The sequence below is a fragment of the Peromyscus californicus genome, unplaced genomic scaffold, assembly GCF_007827085.1.
Source record: "Peromyscus californicus insignis strain IS unplaced genomic scaffold, ASM782708v3 Scaffold_12__1_contigs__length_115047231, whole genome shotgun sequence".
Taxonomy (NCBI): domain Eukaryota; kingdom Metazoa; phylum Chordata; class Mammalia; order Rodentia; family Cricetidae; genus Peromyscus; species Peromyscus californicus.
In genome coordinates, this window is record NW_026294413.1 from 72054898 (window position 1) to 72074114 (window position 19217).

Here is a 19217-nt window from a genome sequence, read left to right on the forward strand (position 1 = left end):
TACACAAAGGGGTGTGTGTGCATAATCAGGAAGCTGCACGGCAAATTATACCTTGGGATAAGAATCAACAGAGAAACGGTATTAAGGATGTACAGAGATAAGGTGGGGGTGGAATAGGAAAAGAGGGAAACAGAAGACCAGTAGATGACACCCATCTAATAGAGATGTTATTATTATTTTTTTTTTTTCGAGACAGGGTTTCTCTGTGTAGCTTTGTGCCTTTCCTGGAACTCTCTTTGGAGACCAGGCTGGCCTCGAACTCACAGAGATCCACCTGGCTCTGCCTCCCGAGTGCTGGGATTAAAGGCGTGCGCCACCACCGCCCGGCGAGATGTTATTTTTAATGTGCATGATCTTCTAAGTGTTGTTTTGTTTGGAGACAGACTTCCTCTGTATAGCGCTGGCTGTCCTGGAACTCTCTTCATAGACCAGGCTAGCCTCTAACTCAGAGATCCAAACTCAGAGATCTGCCTGCCTCTGCCTCTCCAGTGCTGGGATGAAAGGCGTGGGCCACCACCTTTCAGCTCCTGTATTATCAGATAGTGGGACAAAAAACGAAGGATTCATATAAATTATCTCCAGTTATGGCTACTCACTCCTTGCCGGGGGTGGGGGCATGGGGGTGGGGCTAGGAAATTACACCAGCAGGCCCTTTCCTCTCAATTATAAGGAGCAAGCAGGTTAAAACAGACATCCGAGCACACCCACCTTCTGTTTATATAGCCCAGCCTGGGTTTGAACTTAAGTTCTTCCTATGTGAGCCTCCTGAGTGATGGGATTTCAGGCCCCCACTGCCACACTTAGCTCTTCTTTTAGTAGAAGGCTGAGGTTGGGAATTATGAGGGATGGACAGTAAGAGGAGCCCATGGGAGATAGTTCTAAGCTGAATTTGTGTTAGTAACTTTTTTTTAAAGTTTTTCTTCTTTTTTTTTCTTCTCAGAGCTGAGGACTGAACCCAGGGCCTTGCGCTTGCTAGGCAAGCGCTCTACCACTGAGCTAAATCCCCAACCCCCTAAGCTTTTCATGTATTTATGTGTCTGTGAATGAGCCTGACTGAGTATGTACGTACCATGTGCATGGAGTGCCTGCAGATCCCCTGAAACCAAAGTTACAGGCAGTTGTGAGCCACCGCATGTGTGCTGGCAACTGCCATGAGCACTTCTTAATCACCGAATTCCTGGCTCCAGCCCCAGCAACTGGTGTTTTATGAATGCTGGTGTTTTAGATGCTATATGGATATTGTCGTGATTAAAACAGAAATAGCACCCACTGGACATGCTTCCCCACTTCCTCTCAGAAACTGAGTCATTGAATAATTGTCCCGCAGTCCAGCTCAGGGCAGTCTCCCGGACCCCGGGTAATAGACCTGAATCGCTAGTTTGCAGATCCGGTGGTATTAACTGGCACTATGGGACCACACCATGGCCATCCTGCTCAGCACATCAACAGAATGTCGACTCTGAAGTAGATGGGCCAGCCCAGATAAAGGACACGGGTATAGAGCAACAAAACGCAGGCCTAGACAAGGAAATGGCACCAGACACCACACGGGGGTGCTCTCACTGTGGTGAGGAGAATCCCAGTTCTAGGCGCATTAATGAGGCCAAACCGGCAGGTCTACCTTCCACTGCCGCTGGGCATCTGACCTTACCGATCTGGTGGCTCCTGGCCAGGAATGTACAGCAGACTGGAGGCCCAATAGGGTGCGGAGGACCAGAAGGTCTCGTGCCTCTTGTCCGGCCCCCTGTTGAGGTCAGGTTTCCCCCGCTGCCCAATGACTCATGAGGTGGGGGTGGGGAAGTCTGGTGAGGCTTCACAAAGTGGAGGGGAAATTCCTTGCCCAACTAAGCCACTTTCCAAGCGCCATTTCTAGAAGGAAGACACTTTTGCAACCCAGGCAACCAACAAGAGGCCACGAGATGGCAGCAGAGGACTCAACCTGAGACTTAAAACCCGAGCCAAAAAAATAGGTCGAGAAACGGAAAAGAATTCACTTGGGAAATATCGTCAGTTGTATTCAGTGTATTCAAAGTCAGGATCCACGACCGAATTTCAAAGAAAATGAGAGTCACATTCATCAGAATGGGTTCCCCCTACCCCAGCTCTCATAGGCTTACGATGCATACGAAGCCACCCGACATGAACTGTCTCTTCAATGGGTAAAGCCAAGAGAATGGGGCGGCGGCGGGCGGCGGGGGTCATGACCTTTAAAAACTGACGTCAGCAGGAGCCTTGTCACAATCTCTTTTTGTTAAGTTCTGATTCAGATAAAATGGGTGACCTCCATAGAGGCTGCCAGATTGGTGCGGACCGAGTGGTCACTAGGAGGAGTACGGTAGCAATGCAGAATGCTGTTCTAGAGCAGCCAGGCACCCTGGGCAGCCAGTGTGGATGAGGGGGAGTCGTGAGACATAGGGAAGACTCAGTTTTGGCTGGCAGCAGGCCAAAGGTCCTGGCCAGAGGAGCCCCAGCAGTAATCTCCTGACTTATATGCTAATGCACCTGCCTCTCCACATTCCCTTACCACCCTCACCCTCAAAAATCTCTTCAAATATGCAAAATACCCCCAGCAGGCAAAATGACCCTGTCCTGAAAAGCCGTGCTCTAGAGGGGTAACTTCAGGTTTAACCCTCCAACACACTTGCATTCCATTCCACAAGAGCTACACAAACCACACTGTACACCCCAAACCAGAATTCTTTTTGTTGTTGGTTACACCCCAAACCAGAATTCTTTTTGTTGTTGGTTTTTGGTTTTTCAAGACAGGGTTTCCCTGTGTAGCCTTGGCTGCCCTAGAACTAGCTCTGGAGGCCAGGTTGGCCTCAAACTCATAGTGATCCTCCTGCCTCTGCCTCCTGAGTGCTGGGATTCAAATCAAATTCTTGCAATATTATTTGCATGACACAGAAACTGACATTATTTTTTAAAAAAAATTTTTTAGCCGGGCGGTGGTGGCGCACGCCTTTAATCCCAGCACTCGGGAGGCAGAGCCAGGCGGATCTCTGTGAGTTCGAGGCCAGCCTGGTCTCCAAAGCGAGTTCCAGGAAAGGCGCAAAGCTACACAGAGAAACCCTGTCTCGAAAAACCAAAAAAAAAAAAAAAAAAAAAAAAAAAAAAAATTTTTTAGAAACTGACATTTAGCCGGGCGGTGGTGGCACACACCTTTAATCCCAGCACTCCGGAGGCAGAGCCAGGCGGATCTCTGTGAGTTCGAGGCCAGCCTGGGCTACCAAGTGAGTTCCAGGAAAGGTGCAAAGCTACACAGAGAAACCCTGTCTCGAAAAAACCAAAAAAAAAAAAAAAAGAAAAAAGAAAAGAAACTGACATTTAAATCTACAGAACTACAGGCGGAATCTGACCCTGAATTAAAAAGTATTTCATTATTACTATTTTGAAATCAGAATACTTTACACCTAAAGTCAGAACTTCTGACTGGAAACCGTGGCCGTACCAGGTCCACAGCCACAAGCGCAGTAGTTGGTGGAGTTGAGTACGCACACCCATTTACACTGATAGTGTGTACCCGAGTCCGGTCGTCTCACCCATCTCCTTCACTCTTTTACACCGTTATCTGCCTTCTTAGACTATTTTTGACCTGAGTGCCTCGTAATTTGAAAGTACTTTTCCTGGTGTGACTCTATTTTAGCCTTACGCTTCAGTAAGACAAAGGATAAACAGGACACCATGACTATGCGAACCAAGCAGAGCTCAGACAGATCTTACTTGCCAAGCATCAGAACCAGAATCTAGGTTTCCTGACAATCAGTCTTGTTATTTTTCCCATCAAGAATTTTGCATGGAAGTTAACCGAACTAAACAAGTAGAAACGGGTATAACTGCTAAGAGACAGATTCCAACTAGTTAGTGATTCAAGGTTCGGATTCCTAACCTTTTCCTTAAATTATTTCTGCTTCCCCTCATTTTCCACATTATCTTTCCCATGAAATTGAGTGCGGCTTTATGATTTGCTTTGACCAGCGAACTGTGGTAGAAGTTAACATGCATCCAGTTGGGGAAGAGCATTGCAGAATTCATGAACAGTTCTTCATGCTTATTTCACATTGTTGGTAAGGAGTGTGTGTGTGTGTGGCAAACTTCATGGTGACATGGTAGAGTCTTCGTATGGTAAGGCATGGTTGGACATGGTGGCACATATCTTTAATCCCAGCACTTCAAACCTGTGGGTCAAATGGGAGTTCAAGACCAGCCTGGCCTACATGGCAAGTTCCAGGCAGCCAATAAGAAAAGAAAAAAGTGAGCCTCAGTATCTTGAGAATCTTAATAATTTACAATGAGCAAAGCCCCTTGCCAGTTACGTTGGACAATAAATGAGAAGTAAAACCACTTAGGTCTTGGCCCTGAGCATTCAGCACTGTTAAGAGACCCATATGCGCGTTCACTGAACATCTCTTAAGATCCCGAATGCAATTTCCAGGTTTCCGATCACAATGGTAAAAGCTGGAAGACAGCAAATTGCTGATTTCCCCCTATAGTTTCTTTGGCCACTACATGCTGACTCTGAAGAAAAATATTCTTTTCAGAGCCCTTCACAATTCCTGCAGTTTGATTGGGGGAGAGGAGGAATGGGGGAGGCCCAGATTGGGTTCTCTCCATTCCAGAGCCTGATCCCAGAACTGTCTCCACCCACTAATACTCACACGTAACTTTGTCATAGGGCGACTATTACCACTCCCAAGGTGTCACAAACAGAAGGATCTGCAGCTGGCGCCACTGCAATGTCAGGGCAAGCCAGCCAGGCTGCGCTCTAGCCTCACTGGTACCTGGGCTTGCCTGAGCCCGGAGAAGCAGCATTCTCTAGGGAAAGAAGCCTTCTCAAGTGGGAACAAAAATGATGTGAGACCAACACCCATCCCGGGCACTGTGTGAATTTGGGGTGAGTTCTCTTAGGCCTAGTTAATTTCTACTTTTCCAGCAGCTACTAAGCTCCACCCCCCCCACCCCCCCCCACCCCGGTGCTACTGGGATCCACCATTTTCCTGGGCTTTCCCCCCCAAACCACCCGAGCCTGTCATCTTTGTACACTTGCAGAGGTCACAAGTGGTGTGGGCTCAGTGCAAGCAGGGATCAAAGGCCCGCCGGGGGGGGGGGGGCGGCTGAGAGTCCGAGCCTGCGCAGTCCCGCTCGCGCCTTGGAAAAGGGTGGCGGCCACGCGGGCTCGGTCCACCAGCGTGCTCGCTAGAGGCGGGAAAAGTCCTAGGTCGGTACCCCCCCCGCCTGCCCAGCCAGCCCGTCCTCTCCAGCGCCCGGCCCGGGGGGGAGGGGGCGAGGAGGGCCGGCGCCTCTGACTCATCATCTCCAACCCCCTTCTCGCGCGCGCTCCAAGTCTCAGGACTTTGAACCTGGGCACTCGTGCGAGGGGCGCGGCGGCAGCACCTGGGGAAGCGCGGCGCGGCCAGGCGCCCGCCCCCAGCCTTGGCCGGTGTCGGCGGCTGCAGGCCGGAGGGCTAGAGACCCCCAGCCGGCTGCGCTTGCCTGGCCGCGGTGGCGGCACCCCGGCGCGCGACGGGCCCGCTCGGCTCCTCCCTGCACGCGGGGGCCAGTGGTCGCGTCCGGGGAAACTCGGCTAGGCCCTGCTCCCAGCGCCTCGCGTCACTCAGCAGATGCACAGCGCCCCCGCCGCCGAGGGAAGGCTCTTTATTTTCCAGTAGGTCACGGGGTAGCGGGGCATCCTGGGATTTGTAGTCTCCAGGAAATTAGGCAGGACCCGGATCCAAGGGAGACCTGGAGCACAACGGACGGCCGGCCGGATTCTGGGTTGGCTGGCGGGTGCAGCCACCGGGCTCGGAGTGGATGGGATTGTGAAAGGTGAACAGACGCAGACAGTGAGATGAGGCAGATGTGAAGCTGGATGGAGAGGCAGGGAGGAAGAAGGCGAAGAATGCAAGGGAGGAAGCAGCTTGACCAGGAGTGAGGTGAGGGAGGTCACTAGTCCAGACATTTATCTTCCTCTAGTGGGGAAGAGAAGAGATATGGGCCTGGTTTGAAAGGAAGCTGAAGGCGCTCCCCCGGGCTTCATGCACATCTTTGGGGGAGTTCAGTTAGAGTCCGAGGGAAGGGCACACCGCCAAAGCGCCTGGAGAATGCCCCTCTTGGCGTAGGAGGGCACTGGCACCTGTCTTGCCCACTCACTCATCTGTTCTGTTTCCTGTGCTAGCCACCACGGGACCATTCTCCAAACCAGAAACCTCCTCCAACTCAGAGAGACCCTGAAAACAGATGTGAGCAAATTTTAGGGTCAAGAAAGGAGAAGCCCCAGGTAGAAGCAAAAACCCTCCCATTTTTTTTTCGATTCTTTGCAATAATATATCAAAGGCAGCTTACTAGTGTTTGGTCACTCGTGTGGTCCCAATCATTAATACCCAATTCCTTCACAACCATCATGGGGGGGGGGGGGCAACGTCCAATGCCAGAAAGCCAGTCAGTTTCTACTGTTCATCTCTCTGCTGCCCCACTATTTGCCCTTATGTGGCACTGACTAGGACAGCCAGAAGAAGAATTAGCTGGAAGCTCGCTGCTTCATGTTTTCCTCCCTGCATCCCCTACCTCCTGTAACTCCTGGTAGTGCAGACTTGACCTCGTGAAGCATCCTGGCTTCCTCTGGCTCAGCAAGAATAGGGCGTACGTTGAGACCAGCACTCCTCCTAGGGTGAAGGCCTCTGCACTGAGCTCCAGCACCAGCAACCCTGTCAACTTCAGGAAGCAGGGTGAAGATGCTTGCGGGGGGTACAGCCCCTATTTTCTTCTGCCCTTTCTCCTCCCCTGTACCTTTGTCCTCATTCACCAGTACCTGGGAGGGGGGCAGTAGAGGCAGGCCCCAAGGCTGTCTTCATCAGCTCCATCACCACCACGATGAAGCCCAAGATCAGGTTGAAGAGGTTGGATATCATCATGGCCCGCACCTACCAGTGAGCCAGCTCAGCCCTGCCCAGCCCAGGGGACTCATTCCAAGCTCAAACTCCACCTACAACCTAGCTGAAAACAAAACTCAGAGGCAGGACTGCTGGTGTAGGCCTGTAATCCCTGACACCTGGGAGGCTGAGGCAGAAGGGTCAGAAGTTCAAGGCCTGACTGACTGGACTCCAGAATAGGTTCAAGACCATCCTGAGTAAACTTATTGGGGGCGGGGGGTGGTGGTGGGGGACAGGGGAGCTGGGGCTGTAGCTCAGGGGTAGTCTGCCTATTGTGCATGTGGCTCTGGGTTCAATCTCCAGCAAAACACACACACCCACACCCACATACCCACATACATGCACACACACACACACACACACTGGCAGAAAGGAAAAAAAAAAACTAACGAAATTCCGCTCCTATTTCCCTACCCTCTGACAGGACTATTAGCCCTCTAACACTTTCCTTTATTGCTTTGGTCAGGGACAAGCAGCTGAGAGGACCAGTCACTCTTTGGGTTGAGGGGTGTGTGTGTCTGTGTCTGTGTGTGTGTGTCTGTTGTGTGTGTGTGTGTGTGTGTGTGTGTGTGTGTGCACCGGGAAGTGGGGGGTGGGGCGGACAGGCCCGTAGTCTCCCCTCTCACCTTCCAGATGCAAGGCTCTCTTCGAAGCTCCAGGGTGATAATCCCAGTGAGGAGACCCTAAATGGTGAGAAGGGCAGTTTGTGAACTGGAGTCTTGTTAGGGAGGGGTCCCCCGGACCCTCCTTTCATTCTTGTGGTGGGTCTTACCGAGGCTCCAGGCCAGAGTGGCAGTGCTGTGGCCATGTGACAGGCAGAGTTCAGGCATGCAACTGAGACTGTGAAGGGCACCATGGTTACTGCCAGCCACAGCTGGCTCACCTGGAGGCCAGAGTTGGGCAATTAGAGGGGGGCTGTCAGGAGAGGCTCTTTCCTCTTCACCACGGTTTCATCCTTTAGATATCAGTAATTGGGATAAATGCACGGCAGAGGGAAAGTTAAAAGAGTGAAGTTTAAAAATTAGGTGCCATTTTTTTCTTCTGCCTCATTTTATAGTTTACTTACTTTTATTTTTTTTCCAACGGTGAAGGCAAGCTACTTGGAAATGAAGGGTCATCGCCCCCACCTCCCACCCCCTCAGCCTAGCACAGTTTCTGGCACATGGTGTGTGTTCACTGAATATGGATGGACTTGAACTCTGGGTATAGTTAGGCAAGACCTGAAACAGGGCAGCCTGGTCTCACCGCCACCACCAATAGGTGTCCACTTTGCCTGTGTCTCGCCCAGTGCTGTAGCTTTTCCAGACGAAGGCCAGGTCTCTCCTGCCTCGGCAGATCAGCGGTAGGATCCATGGTTCCCTTGACTCTTAGAGTGGTGCTTCCTGGATTGGAAAAACTCATTTTGGGACCGTTATGGGAACACACAATGTCTCTTTTGTTTACCCCTCTGCCCACTCCCAATTCAGAGTTGAGGCCCAGAACTTTACACCTACCTAGTCTGAGGCAGCCGCTCCAAAGGGTTGGGACTCAGCTGGTAGCTCAGTGCAGACAAGATTTTCCTGGCACATAGTCTGTCAGGGCTGAGGTGTGGTGGGGCAAAGATCACTATGAGGTCCTCAGGATCCAGGGAGTGGCCTTACGTAGACATCAGCCTCAAATCGCCCCACAAGCCACCCAGGCCTGCCTCAGTCTTCCCACTTCCTGTTACCCTGTTTCTCCCCCATCTTCTTTGAAGTTCACTTACTTCATCCCTATGTACATACTCGCCCTGGACCTCAGTCTCCCCTTATCTCCAGCCAGTCTTTGTCCTGTGGCTCCCTCCTCAAATTACCTGTTCTGCCCTAGTGAGATTCTGTGTTACTGTCTGGATTGCTCCTCCAGGAACTCTGTTTCCAGTCCGGTCCGCTTTCCCCTGGCTTTTCTGGACTGTTTCTCCTTCCTCCTTAACCTCTTTTTTTGATGGGTGGCACTGGGGATCCATCCCAGGGCGTTGTAAATGCTAGGCAAGCATTCTACCACCGAGCTAAATCTCCAGCCTTGCTCCTTTCTTTCTTGAAGGCTTTTTTTTTTTTTTTTCTGAATTGGACATTAACTAATTGATTAAATGGAGGGAGAGCCTTGTACCTAGTCCAGATTGTTTCCTACTCAGTGAAGAACACGTAGTTGCCCAAATGTTCAGTCTTGAAAAGGATACTATACCAACAGTGTTTTTGAGCAAAAAAAAAGGGTTCCTGTAGCCTGGGCTAGAATCTCAGTCCTGCCACTTTCCCAGGCTGGTGACCTTGGCTACATTATTGTGACATTATTTTACCTGTTTGAACTCCAGTGTACCCCTGACAAAGCAGAATTAGCAACACTATGCCCCTGAAGGGTAGCTGATTCCAGGGTGAGTAGAGCACCATTAATGGTGCGGAGGTCATACAGATGTGCCCACTGTCCATATTCTATAGGGCTTACTCAGGAACTAAGGCGAGGACATTTTATTTCCACACTAAGAACCAGCAGGCTTGAATGTATACTCTACAGATCAGTTATAGGAAAGAGCCTGAGGTCTCGAGATGAGACTACCTGTGCTGTGTAGTCAAGTTGCTTAATCGGTTTCCTTATCTGTAAGGAGAAATTAATAAGGCCAATCTCATAGGGTTACCTTGAGCATTAAGAGAAAACGCGTATGAATTAGTTTAGCCCAGCAAATGCCACATAAAAAAGTGGCTGTTATTACTTGTAATCACTGAAGATAAAAGAAAGAAACTGAGTCAGAAGATCCCTAGGAGTTGAGGCCCAGGAGAAAGGGGAGAGAAGTGGCTTTCCTCATGAGGCACTTCTGCCCTACTCACTGCTGAGCCAACATCACTGGAGCACTGAGTCCACGCTGATTTCCTGGGCACCGGGAATCGCAGTTTAAAGGGAACCAGACGTCTGTTTGTGCCTGGTTCCTCTCTCTTCAATCTCCAAGAGAGCTGACTTTATTTAATGGCAAGGTTGAGATGTAGGCCTTGCGATGAGGATCCCTGAATCTGCAGGTCAGTGGAAGGAGAGACCTCGAGCATCTTTTTCTTACCTGTAAATGGGAGCTTATATTAGAGGATTACTGGAAAGATCTCATGCTGCTAAATACGTGAACAATCATCGAGTAAATATTGACTAAATCTGAGTATGCCACTTAGGAGTGTGCAGCCACTGTTTGGGCTATAATCGCGTCGAGAGAAAGTATCACATCCCCCTCCCTACTCTGCATCTCCCCCAGTGTTGAGCACAGCGCCGGGTGCTTGGTAAGCACTCAGTAAATATTGTTGCATTGAAGAGCCATTAAAGTGTCTTAAAGAACGGAAAATAGAATTCGTGAAGCAGGAGCGAGAAGTGTTTATCAAGAACGGCAAAGGCGGAAGAGTAACTTTAATAATGTTTCTTGTACGGCAGACATTAACTATCTCTATAATCGCCCCTCCTCCTCTCCCAAAAGAGAGACAAATTGTAAGGGAGAGGCTTTGAGATAAAACCCCAGGAAGAACTTCCCGAGCCTGTGCATGTTGGGGCAGAAGCAGCGGCAGAGCCAACTCCTTCCCTGGTATGTCCGGGTCTAGGGTGGGAGGGGCAGTCCTGCTTGGAGGCTGGGGGAAGGACAAGATGACCTTTCACAGTCTCCTCCAGTCTCCTCGAGGAACGGTCTGCGCGCCCCACCCCCGCCCCCTCCTCCTCGCGCGACGCCCCCGGGCCCCCCCCCACCAAGGCCCGCACCCCCTGGCGGCCGCCTCTTGCCGCTCCGGGGGTCCCCCGGCCCGGGAGCCCGAGCGCGCAGCCCGCCGCGCCGCCCCCCGCATGCTAATGGCCGGGCCGCCTCCCGCCGTACACAATGCGGGCCGGGCCGGGGGCGGAGGGCCGGGGAGGGGCGGGGGCCGGGCCGGGGGCGGGGGGGCCGGGGCCCGGCGCATCTCCCCCGGCCCCACGTAACGCTGACGCCCGCGCCGCCGGCCCGCCGCCGCCGCCCGCCCGCCCGCGCCGCCGCCCGCCGGGGCTCGTGAGTAGCCGCTCCCCCCGCGCCCCCCCGCCGCCGCCCTCCCCGCCCCTCCCGGAGGGGGCGCGCGCGGAGCAGGTGCAGGGGGCGGGGGCGGGGGAGGGGCGCCGCGCGGCCCCGGCAAACTTCGCCCGCAGCTCCGGGGGGCGGGGTGGGGGGCGGCGGGGCCAGGCGTGAGAGTTGGGGGGGGGGCGCGCGCGCCCGGGGGAGGGGGCCAGGTGGGGGAGCCCGGAGCCCGGCACGGAGGGGAGGGCCGCGGCCGCGGGGCGGGGGCGCGCGGCTTTGTAGGGGCGGTGAGGCCGGGCGCCGCGGCCTGGGGTGCTGGGGGGGCCTGGGGGTGCGGAGGACGGTGAGCAGAGTGGAGGTGCTCCCCCGGCCCAGGTGCAGCCGGTGGGGGTGGGGGGAAGGAGCCCTAACTCTCCGGGACCGGGCTGGGCATGGGTGGTGGGGGGGGGGAGGGGAGAGGATGGGGGTGCTTCTCTGTGTGTCCCAAACAAAGTGTCACAAAGAGCTCGGCCCGCGGCAGCCGCGGAGGCGGCTGTAACTCCGCTTTTGTTCTCCTGGCCCGGGGTAGCTGAGCTCTGGCCTCCCTATCTCCCAACCCTGCCCCCATCGCCCTCCTGGATTATTTTCCGCGCGTGGAGTGTGGGGTGCGCTGGTGGAGTCCCTCGTGTGCGATCACAGGTCCTGCTCCGCTTGCCTACCAGTTTTTGAGAGGGATATTTTCCCAGAGGGTCTCCTACCCACCTCCCAGCCTGAGGACTGAGGCTCGTGCAGGCACAAACACTGACTTTTTATGGGCCAGCTCCAGTTAAAGGGACTGAAGGCTGTATATTTGCACCCCCGCCCCCCAATCCAGGCGCCTTCAGAACTTTCAGAATCGGGGTCAAGTTAGGACATGCTAGAACATGGGTCTAGGATAAGATTGTGTGTGTGTGGGTTGTACCTCCCTCTCACCTCTCGATAGTTATTTGGGAGCCCATGACTGAAATTTCATGCCCCCCTATCCCTTTTCCAAGAACTCACTCCAAAAAGGTGTCAAGGTTCAGTGTAGTGTGGATTTGAAGCTGCTCTCAGCAGTGAGGGTCAGGGAGCCATGGGAGACTCTGGAAGTGAGATGTTGGCATGTGTGTGTTCTCCAGGTGGTCTTGACTCTGGACAGTCTAATAAGCCCCTTTTCCATTTAATCTCATCTGTCGAAGTGGTTCATATTCATTAGCTAATTTAGGAGAGGGGAGATTGCCAAAAGGAAAGAAAAAAAAAATCATGTGTTGGGGATGACCAGAGGCAGAGGCCTACTTACAGCTAGGCCCCCGGGACCCTGATCCTTTGCTACTGAACACTTGACCTTAAAATACTTTGAATCACAAGATTTGGGGTGGGGGTTGGGGGAATCTTCTTGGTCCTTGTTCTGTAAGTCTTCACCCTCCGCCCCTCCGTAAGGTTTGGTGGTCCATACCCGCTTTGCCTCAGCTCTCCTAGCAGGTAAAAGTAATTGGCCTGTTGCTTTGGAAATATTTCTAATTTGTAACTCCGGTCCTGCATCTCTGCAAAAATACAAACAGGAGCAAGATAACCCCTGACTCCCTCTGGGTGTGGAAAGTAGGTCATTGCTACTCTGGCCAAGGCTCAGGGGTGGTGTTTAAGCCTTGAGTATAGAAAAATGTGAGGATTGTCCACAGACAATGCATGTCTGACTTGGGTTCCAAACCAGGTCACAGACTCTGTCTCTGTTGGTGCTCTTCCCTATTGAGAACAATTTATGAGATCTGGTGCCTGAGACCTGGTTTGATGGAGAGATACGGAAGCCATCTTGACTGGGCCTAGGAGGTCTCGGTGGATTTTCCTGATTTTAGGCCACCTTCTGGGAAACTGCCCCTGAGGAGAAATTCAGCTTCCATTTGTGCCTTCTTATGTGTCGCTGCTTTCTGGAAACTGCTACATGCAAAAGTGTGGGGTTTGTTGTTGTTCAGGGGAGGAAGCCTTGCTCTGTTTCTGCTCTTTTTGCCTCAGGTATTAGGCCATTTTCCTATGAGACATTTTGCTTGGTGTTTTACAGGCAGTTTTAGAGGCCCTAGAATCTTCTCAGGATCAGAATATGTGCCCATAGGTTAGTCAGCTATGACCATGCAGTATTCACACACACACACACACACACACATACACACACACACACACACCCCTCCCAGCCATCTGCTTCCTCTGAATATACCAGATTGGCTGTACACCAGGATGTTCCGGGAATCCCCAGGAAAGCAACAGAATGTGATGGACTCAAATACGATGCCTCAGTAACTCATTCCAGGATGTACAAACTGTAACTGTTATGACATTCTGTATAGCTAATTAAAATTTTTCTAGGTATGTGTATTTTCCATTCTATTCTCAATGACATCCAAAAGGCCAAAGTAATTCCTCTGATACCCCTCCATAGCTTCTCTGATACTCCTCCATAGTTCCCAAATAGGACTCGCCCCCCTCCCCCATTCACTAGTTTCTGTGTCCTCTCTTTAGTGCTAAAATGGCCAATGTGGCCTCTCTAGCACTTCCTAGCTCTGTCTGTGATACCGAGGTAGCCAAAGTGGCCACTCTAGTAGCCCACTGCACTCTCCATGGTACTGAAGGAATGGCCATTTGTTTTAACTTCTCTTTGGGGGTGGGGGCAGAAGAGTCTTGTGACTTAAAACCACACAACTTTCAAGTTGGCAGGGACTACAAATGTAAATTTATTATAGCTCATTTCATAGACGGTAAACTGAGAGTAAGTGATTTACCCAAGGTTGTAAGACACACGCTTACAATAGCCTTGTACCCCTTAGATCCACTCTAATTCACCTTTATGCAGTTTTCAGTGAGCCTGGCCAGGCTGTTGGTCCCAATTAAGGGCTTATTTGGAGGCTTCATGGGACAAGCATGGATGCCTGAATCTCGACCTACAGAAACACACATACTAAGTGACGGTGGTTGTCTAGTGATGCTTGGGCAGGGCATTTTGTAATTTATCTGTTAATGCTCTCAAAGGTCAGATTCTGCATGTAACAGGTGTTTGCCCCCTCATAGAGTCTTGCCACATCCACTCAGTGTTGAAAATTAAAGCTTTGAACCCCAGACTCTTTTCTTTGCTGATAAGCAGGGCTAACTCCTGACCCAGTTCGCTTCAATTAAAGATTTGTAAGTAAAGTAATGCTTGAGTCCTTTTCTTTCTTAGTAACCCATTTCAGTTTCATAATTCTCATTGTAAGGAAGTTCTTTATCAAATATTATGTCTGAGGTTTTAAAAAAAGAAGCTAGGCCCAAGTTCATTTAGCCTGAACAAGACACAATTCTACATGGAAGGAGGAAGGTAGATGGGATGAGATGACTTCTGGTCATCCCCTGAAGTCTAATTCCATGACCTTGTCAGCGGTGAAATATCAGGAGAACCTCCCCTCACCACCCTCTCCCTCTACTCTCCTCTTCCCTGCCCAGTACAGCACTTGTCAGGGATAGGGAATTTTAGATGGAGAATTTTAACCCCTTCCTGCTCGGAGCATGTGTGGATCCCCCTATCTGTGCAGATGGCAAGGCCCCGCCCCCCGTCCCTCACTCCAGCCTCTTGAGCTCAGAGCCAGTGTAATCCTCCTCTTGTGTGAGGAAGCCTCTCCCCTGCAGAGAGGAGGAAAGCCTGCCTCGGAACAGCTCTGGACAAAGGGGCTGAGATGCCCCATCAAACCACAGCCTCCAAGGTTTGAAACGGGGTGAAACCTAAGTGGGATCTGCAGTTTTTAACCCCTTCCCTAGGCTGGTAGTGCCCCTTAACTTCCACGCCTCCCCCAACTCTCTTCATTCCCTCTGTAGCTGGCTCTCCCTTCATGCCCCTCCCCCTCTGCCTCCAGACTCTGCTGCTGGGAGGTGTTTCTCTCCCATGCATGAATGAGTCTCTGTAATGAATGGAAATGAATGGATCAGGAATCCAGGAAGGGGGAGGGGGAGGAGGAAAGACCAGAAGACTGGTGCCGGCAAAAGCAAGGAGGAGGGACCTGGAGGGATTTTGGCTGACTGGCCCCGGGTCTGAGAGGAGCTGGTCCCACTTGGATAGCAGGAGTATGGCTAGCCCTCCACATTTGTTTATCCCGTGGCACAGCCCAATGCAAGTGGAAGAGGGGTATACTATGATGGCCTCCCACATTGTGTGTGCGTGTGCGTGTGCGTGTGTGTGTGTGTGTGTGTGTGTGTGTGTGTGTGTGTGGTGGTTCTGGACTAGGGGAGGAATTCTGGGTGTGTCATACAAATTGGCAGATGGAGGGGTGCAAGTTTTGAGGACAGCAGATAGGAAGCATGTGATGCATCCAGATCCAAGCAGGAAGAAGGGACGAGTTTTAGGAATACAGGCTGCAAGGTGGGGCGACTTTACTGCTGAAAGCCAGGGCTCACCTCTCCTCCAATCAATCTGTCTTGTTTTAGCACCTCCGCACCTGTTGCCTTCATTAGCAGCTTTTCCTTCCTCCTCCTTCCAATCCTCAGAACCAAAGAATGTGAAGGGGGTCCATGGAGGTGAGTGAAGCTCTGTCCCTGACCTGCAAGTACCTTCAACGGTACCCCCTCTCCTGTCTACGTTTTTTACTTCCTATTATAGTAATGTATGTTAATAACTTGGTCCCAGTATCTAACTTCCACCCATCCCACAACTTCTGGAGGTGAGAGGCACCAGTGTACCCAGGCCAGGCCCCAGCCTACTACACACTCTTAGTTTCCATTCTTCGTGCCCTTTTCCATAGATCGGCCCTTTCCACCCTCTCCTCTACGTGCATCTTTCCCCACAGGGCTCACGTCCCCGCGTCTTGGTCGGCCACCTAGAGCCTTCCCCACCAGCCTTCGACGGCGAGCTGGATCTGCAGCACTACTCCAACGGACCAGGTGTGAGCGCCGGGTCTCCTGGGATGGGAGCAGTGGGCTGGACTGAGACTCGTGCAGGCGAACGGCGCTTCCCCTGTCCTGTGTGCGGAAAGCGCTTCCGATTCAATTCCATCCTGGCTTTGCACCTGCGAGCCCACCCGGGTGCCCAAGCCTTCCAGTGTCCACATTGTGGCCACCGCGCAGCGCAGCGGGCTCTGCTGCGCTCACATCTCCGAACGCACCAGCCCGAGCGTCCACGAAGCCCTGCTGCACGGCTGTTGCTGGAGTTGGAGGAACGCGCCCTACTACGTGAAGCCCGACTGGGGAGAGCCAGAAGCTCAGGGGCCATGCAGGCTACCCCTGCCGCAGAGGGCCTGGCGCGCCCTCAGGTTCCTTCCTCGTCTGCCTTCCCTTGCCCTTTCTGCAAAGGCAAGTTTCGCACCTCGGCGGAGCGGGAACGCCACCTGCATATCCTGCACAGGCCCTGGAAGTGCAGCTTGTGCAGTTTTGGCTCCAGCCAGGAGGAGGAGTTGCTGCACCACAGTCTGACGGCCCACGGGGCTCCCGAGCGCCCCCTGGCGGCTACTTCTACGCCCGAACCCCAGCCTCCACCTCAGCCAGAACCCAGATCTGCCCTTGAGCCTGAGACTGAACCTGAACCTAGGCCAGAGCCTGAACGGGAGGCGAACCCGGCGCCGACTCCTGCACCTCCAGAGGAACCCCCTGCGCCACCTGAGTTCCGATGCCAGGTGTGCGGCCAGAGCTTTACGCAGTCCTGGTTTCTCAAGGGTCACATGCGCAAGCACAAGGCCTCCTTTGATCATGCGTGCCCCGTGTGTGGCCGCTGCTTCAAGGAGCCCTGGTTCCTTAAGAACCACATGAAGGTGCACACCAGCAAGCTGGGTCCTTTGCGTGCCCCGGGGCCTGGCTCTACGCCTGCCAGGGCCCCTCAGCCTCCTGACCTGAGCCTCCTGGCTTATGAGCCACTGGGCCCTGCGCTCCTCCTGGCCCCAGCACCCACCCCGGCTGAGCGCCGAGAGCCCCCGAGCCTCTTAGGCTACCTGAGTGTACGAGCTGGGGAGGTACGACCCAATGGTGAGGGTGCCGACCCTGGAGCTGGCCGAAACTATGGAGGATTCCGCCCGCTGCCTTCAGCTCTTCCCAATCGGGCTCGGCGACACCGCACAGAGGAACCGGAGGAGGAAGAAGAGGTGGTGGAGGCGGAAGAGGAGAGCTGGGCCCGGGGCAGGTCGCTGGGCACTCTGACTTCCCTGCACCCCCACCCAGGTGAGGGGTCAGGACAGTCCGCACCTGCCGTGGGGGCCCAGGCAAGATCCACGGTCACCCAAGGTAAGTCCACACTATTTTCTCTCTGGGTCGCCTGCCTGCATTTGGTTCTCAACACGTAGGCTACCACTCCTGTAGTTCCCTTTTCAAAAGACCTGTCTTCGATGCCTTTGGGGCTTTTTTTTTCCCTACTGGGAAGCCTTGTGGCTTCCTAAGGGTTTTAACTCTTTAACAAATCTATGTTCCCCCCTAAACCTCTCTCCTTTGGGGCCCAGAGAGATGGTGGGTATAATGGGTACCTGGCCGGGACAAGACAGCGAGACCCTATAACCAACTTCCTTTTAACGTGTTGCAGAAGAAAATGGGCTGCTGGTTGGAGGGACCCGAAACGAAGCGGGCCGTGGGGCCACTGGCAAGGATTGCCCCTTCTGTGGAAAATCTTTCCGCTCTGCGCATCACCTGAAAGTGCACCTCCGCGTGCACACAGGTGAGGGAAGCATTTCTCGTGGGGGTGGGGGGTCTAGGAGGAAGAAGGGTCAGAGCAACCAGAAGGCTGGAGGTCGTGCTGGGCAGCTTTCAGATTCATCTAATCAGTGTTTGCTCCTGGGCCTTGGGATGAAGTTTGTAAATTGAGTGAAATACCAGTGTGTGTGTGTGTGTGTGTGTGTGTGTGTGCGCGCGCGTGCGTGCAGTGATAGTGACCCCATGACCAACTCTAACCCACTCTTTCCAGGTGAGCGTCCCTACAAGTGTCCACACTGCGACTATGCCGGTACCCAGTCGGGCTCACTCAAGTATCACCTTCAGCGTCACCACCGAGAGCAGAGAAGCAGTGCAGGTCCTGGGCCTCCTCCAGAACCCCCGCCCCCTTCCCCGCGGGGCTCAGCCTCACTGCAGCAGCAGTCGGGAGCCAAGCCAACTCAGGCCTCTGCCACCTGGGTGGAGGGCACTCCAAGTACCCGGCCTCCGAGCAGCACCGGACCAGGGTCCCGTAGGAAGCCTGCCAGCCCCGGGAGGACCCTGCGCAACGGGAGAGGTGGTGAGGCTGAACCCCTGGACCTGTCCCTACGGGCAGGCCCGGGAGGTGAGGCCGGGTCAGGGGGTGCCCTTCACCGCTGCCTCTTCTGCCCCTTTGCCACTGGAGCCCCTGAGCTCATGGCCTTGCATCTGCAAGTACATCACAGCCGTAGGGCTCGGGGCCGCCGGCAGCCCCGAGCTGACACGTCTCCGCCCTATGTCCGAGCAGCGTCGGGAGAGACGCCTCCCAGCCCTCCACTAGAAGAGGAGGGCAGTCCTGGGCTGTCTAGATCTGGAGAGGCAGGTCTTGGGGGGCAAGAACGGTAGGAGGGAGCCCTCTTAGGAGTGATTAGCTTAGTAAGCTTACCCCGCAGGAGCGGGGAAGTGCTAGAGGTAGTTGGGTAGAGCAGCCAGCAGGGAGCAGTGTGGGACCCGTATCCCAGCCCAAGGTGGACCAAGAGGTAAAGTGGGCAGTGGGTGAAGGAGGGTGGGCCAGCTGTACCCACCCAGCCCAGGGGAGTCACAGTGCCTTAGAAGTGGCAGAGGGGAGGGTCAAAGAGCGGGGTCCTAGGGCTGGTAGAGGATGTGTTCCTGGTGAGGAGCTACTCTGCCAGTTTCTGCTGGTCCATAGGCATGAGAGTTTATTTTTGTATAAGGGGTGGGGGTGGGGGGCACTGTACCCTTCTAGCCCTATCAGGGGCCCTGTAGACGTTGCTATTTTTGGTACGATTCCTGTCATCCCTGTTGAAGAGTCATGTCCCCAATAAACAGGTGTCTTGAGGCACAAGGCCCTGGTGTCCTGCCTGTGTTTTGCTCTCCCTAGGCACTTCATTATCAGTGAGCTTGATAAGGATGCAAAACTTTGCTTCACCTCCAGACTTCAGGTTCAGTAACTCTGGATGGGCCCTAAGAGTTAGCACTGGACACAGGTAGCCTAAGGGATTCTCCTGCACCGTGGCCTGAGGACATCACTGGACAACTACTGGATTGTGCTGGACCCATCTGATCATCCCAGCCTCAAGAAGAGGGTGCAAAGTGGAGGAGGAACTTCAAAGAGTTCATTGAGCTTCTTAGAGCCTATCAGTTTGGGGCCA

General features: G+C 53.5%; 2 protein-coding genes across 10 annotated transcripts; one reads left to right on the plus strand and one right to left on the minus strand.

Annotated features, from left to right (window-relative positions):
• The first annotated feature begins 4686 nt into the window (after positions 1 to 4686).
• On the plus strand, positions 4687 to 18910 carry Znf219 (zinc finger protein 219). 7 transcript variants are annotated; one of them, XM_052733321.1, is made up of 5 exons: positions 4688 to 4894; positions 15388 to 15477; positions 15747 to 17169; positions 17462 to 17593; positions 17840 to 18910. In XM_052733321.1, exons 2-5 carry the CDS (start codon positions 15472 to 15474, stop codon positions 18448 to 18450), a joined length of 2172 nt encoding a protein of 723 aa, XP_052589281.1. In that variant the 5' UTR covers positions 4688 to 4894; positions 15388 to 15471; the 3' UTR covers positions 18451 to 18910. The 7 variants fall into 7 exon arrangements, with proteins under 7 accessions (XP_052589284.1, XP_052589281.1, XP_052589283.1 ...); XM_052733323.1 differs by lacking the exon at positions 4688 to 4894 and adding an exon at positions 9990 to 10497; XM_052733322.1 differs by lacking the exon at positions 4688 to 4894 and adding an exon at positions 10914 to 10947.
• On the minus strand, positions 5623 to 9946 carry Tmem253 (transmembrane protein 253). Of its 3 annotated transcripts, none has more exons than XM_052733352.1 (7): positions 8423 to 9946; positions 8175 to 8311; positions 7702 to 7812; positions 7556 to 7612; positions 6803 to 6920; positions 6565 to 6704; positions 5623 to 6227 (listed from the first exon to the last, which is right to left on the minus strand). In XM_052733352.1, exons 2-7 carry the CDS (start codon positions 8280 to 8282, stop codon positions 6147 to 6149), a joined length of 615 nt encoding a protein of 204 aa, XP_052589312.1. In that variant the 5' UTR covers positions 8283 to 8311; positions 8423 to 9946; the 3' UTR covers positions 5623 to 6146. The 3 variants fall into 3 exon arrangements, with proteins under 3 accessions (XP_052589312.1, XP_052589309.1, XP_052589311.1); XM_052733349.1 differs by lacking the exon at positions 6803 to 6920 and having other exon boundaries at positions 5623 to 5969; positions 6151 to 6227; positions 6565 to 6711; positions 8423 to 8536; XM_052733351.1 differs by lacking the exon at positions 6803 to 6920 and having other exon boundaries at positions 6565 to 6711.
• Positions 18911 to 19217: the final 307 nt, after the last annotated feature.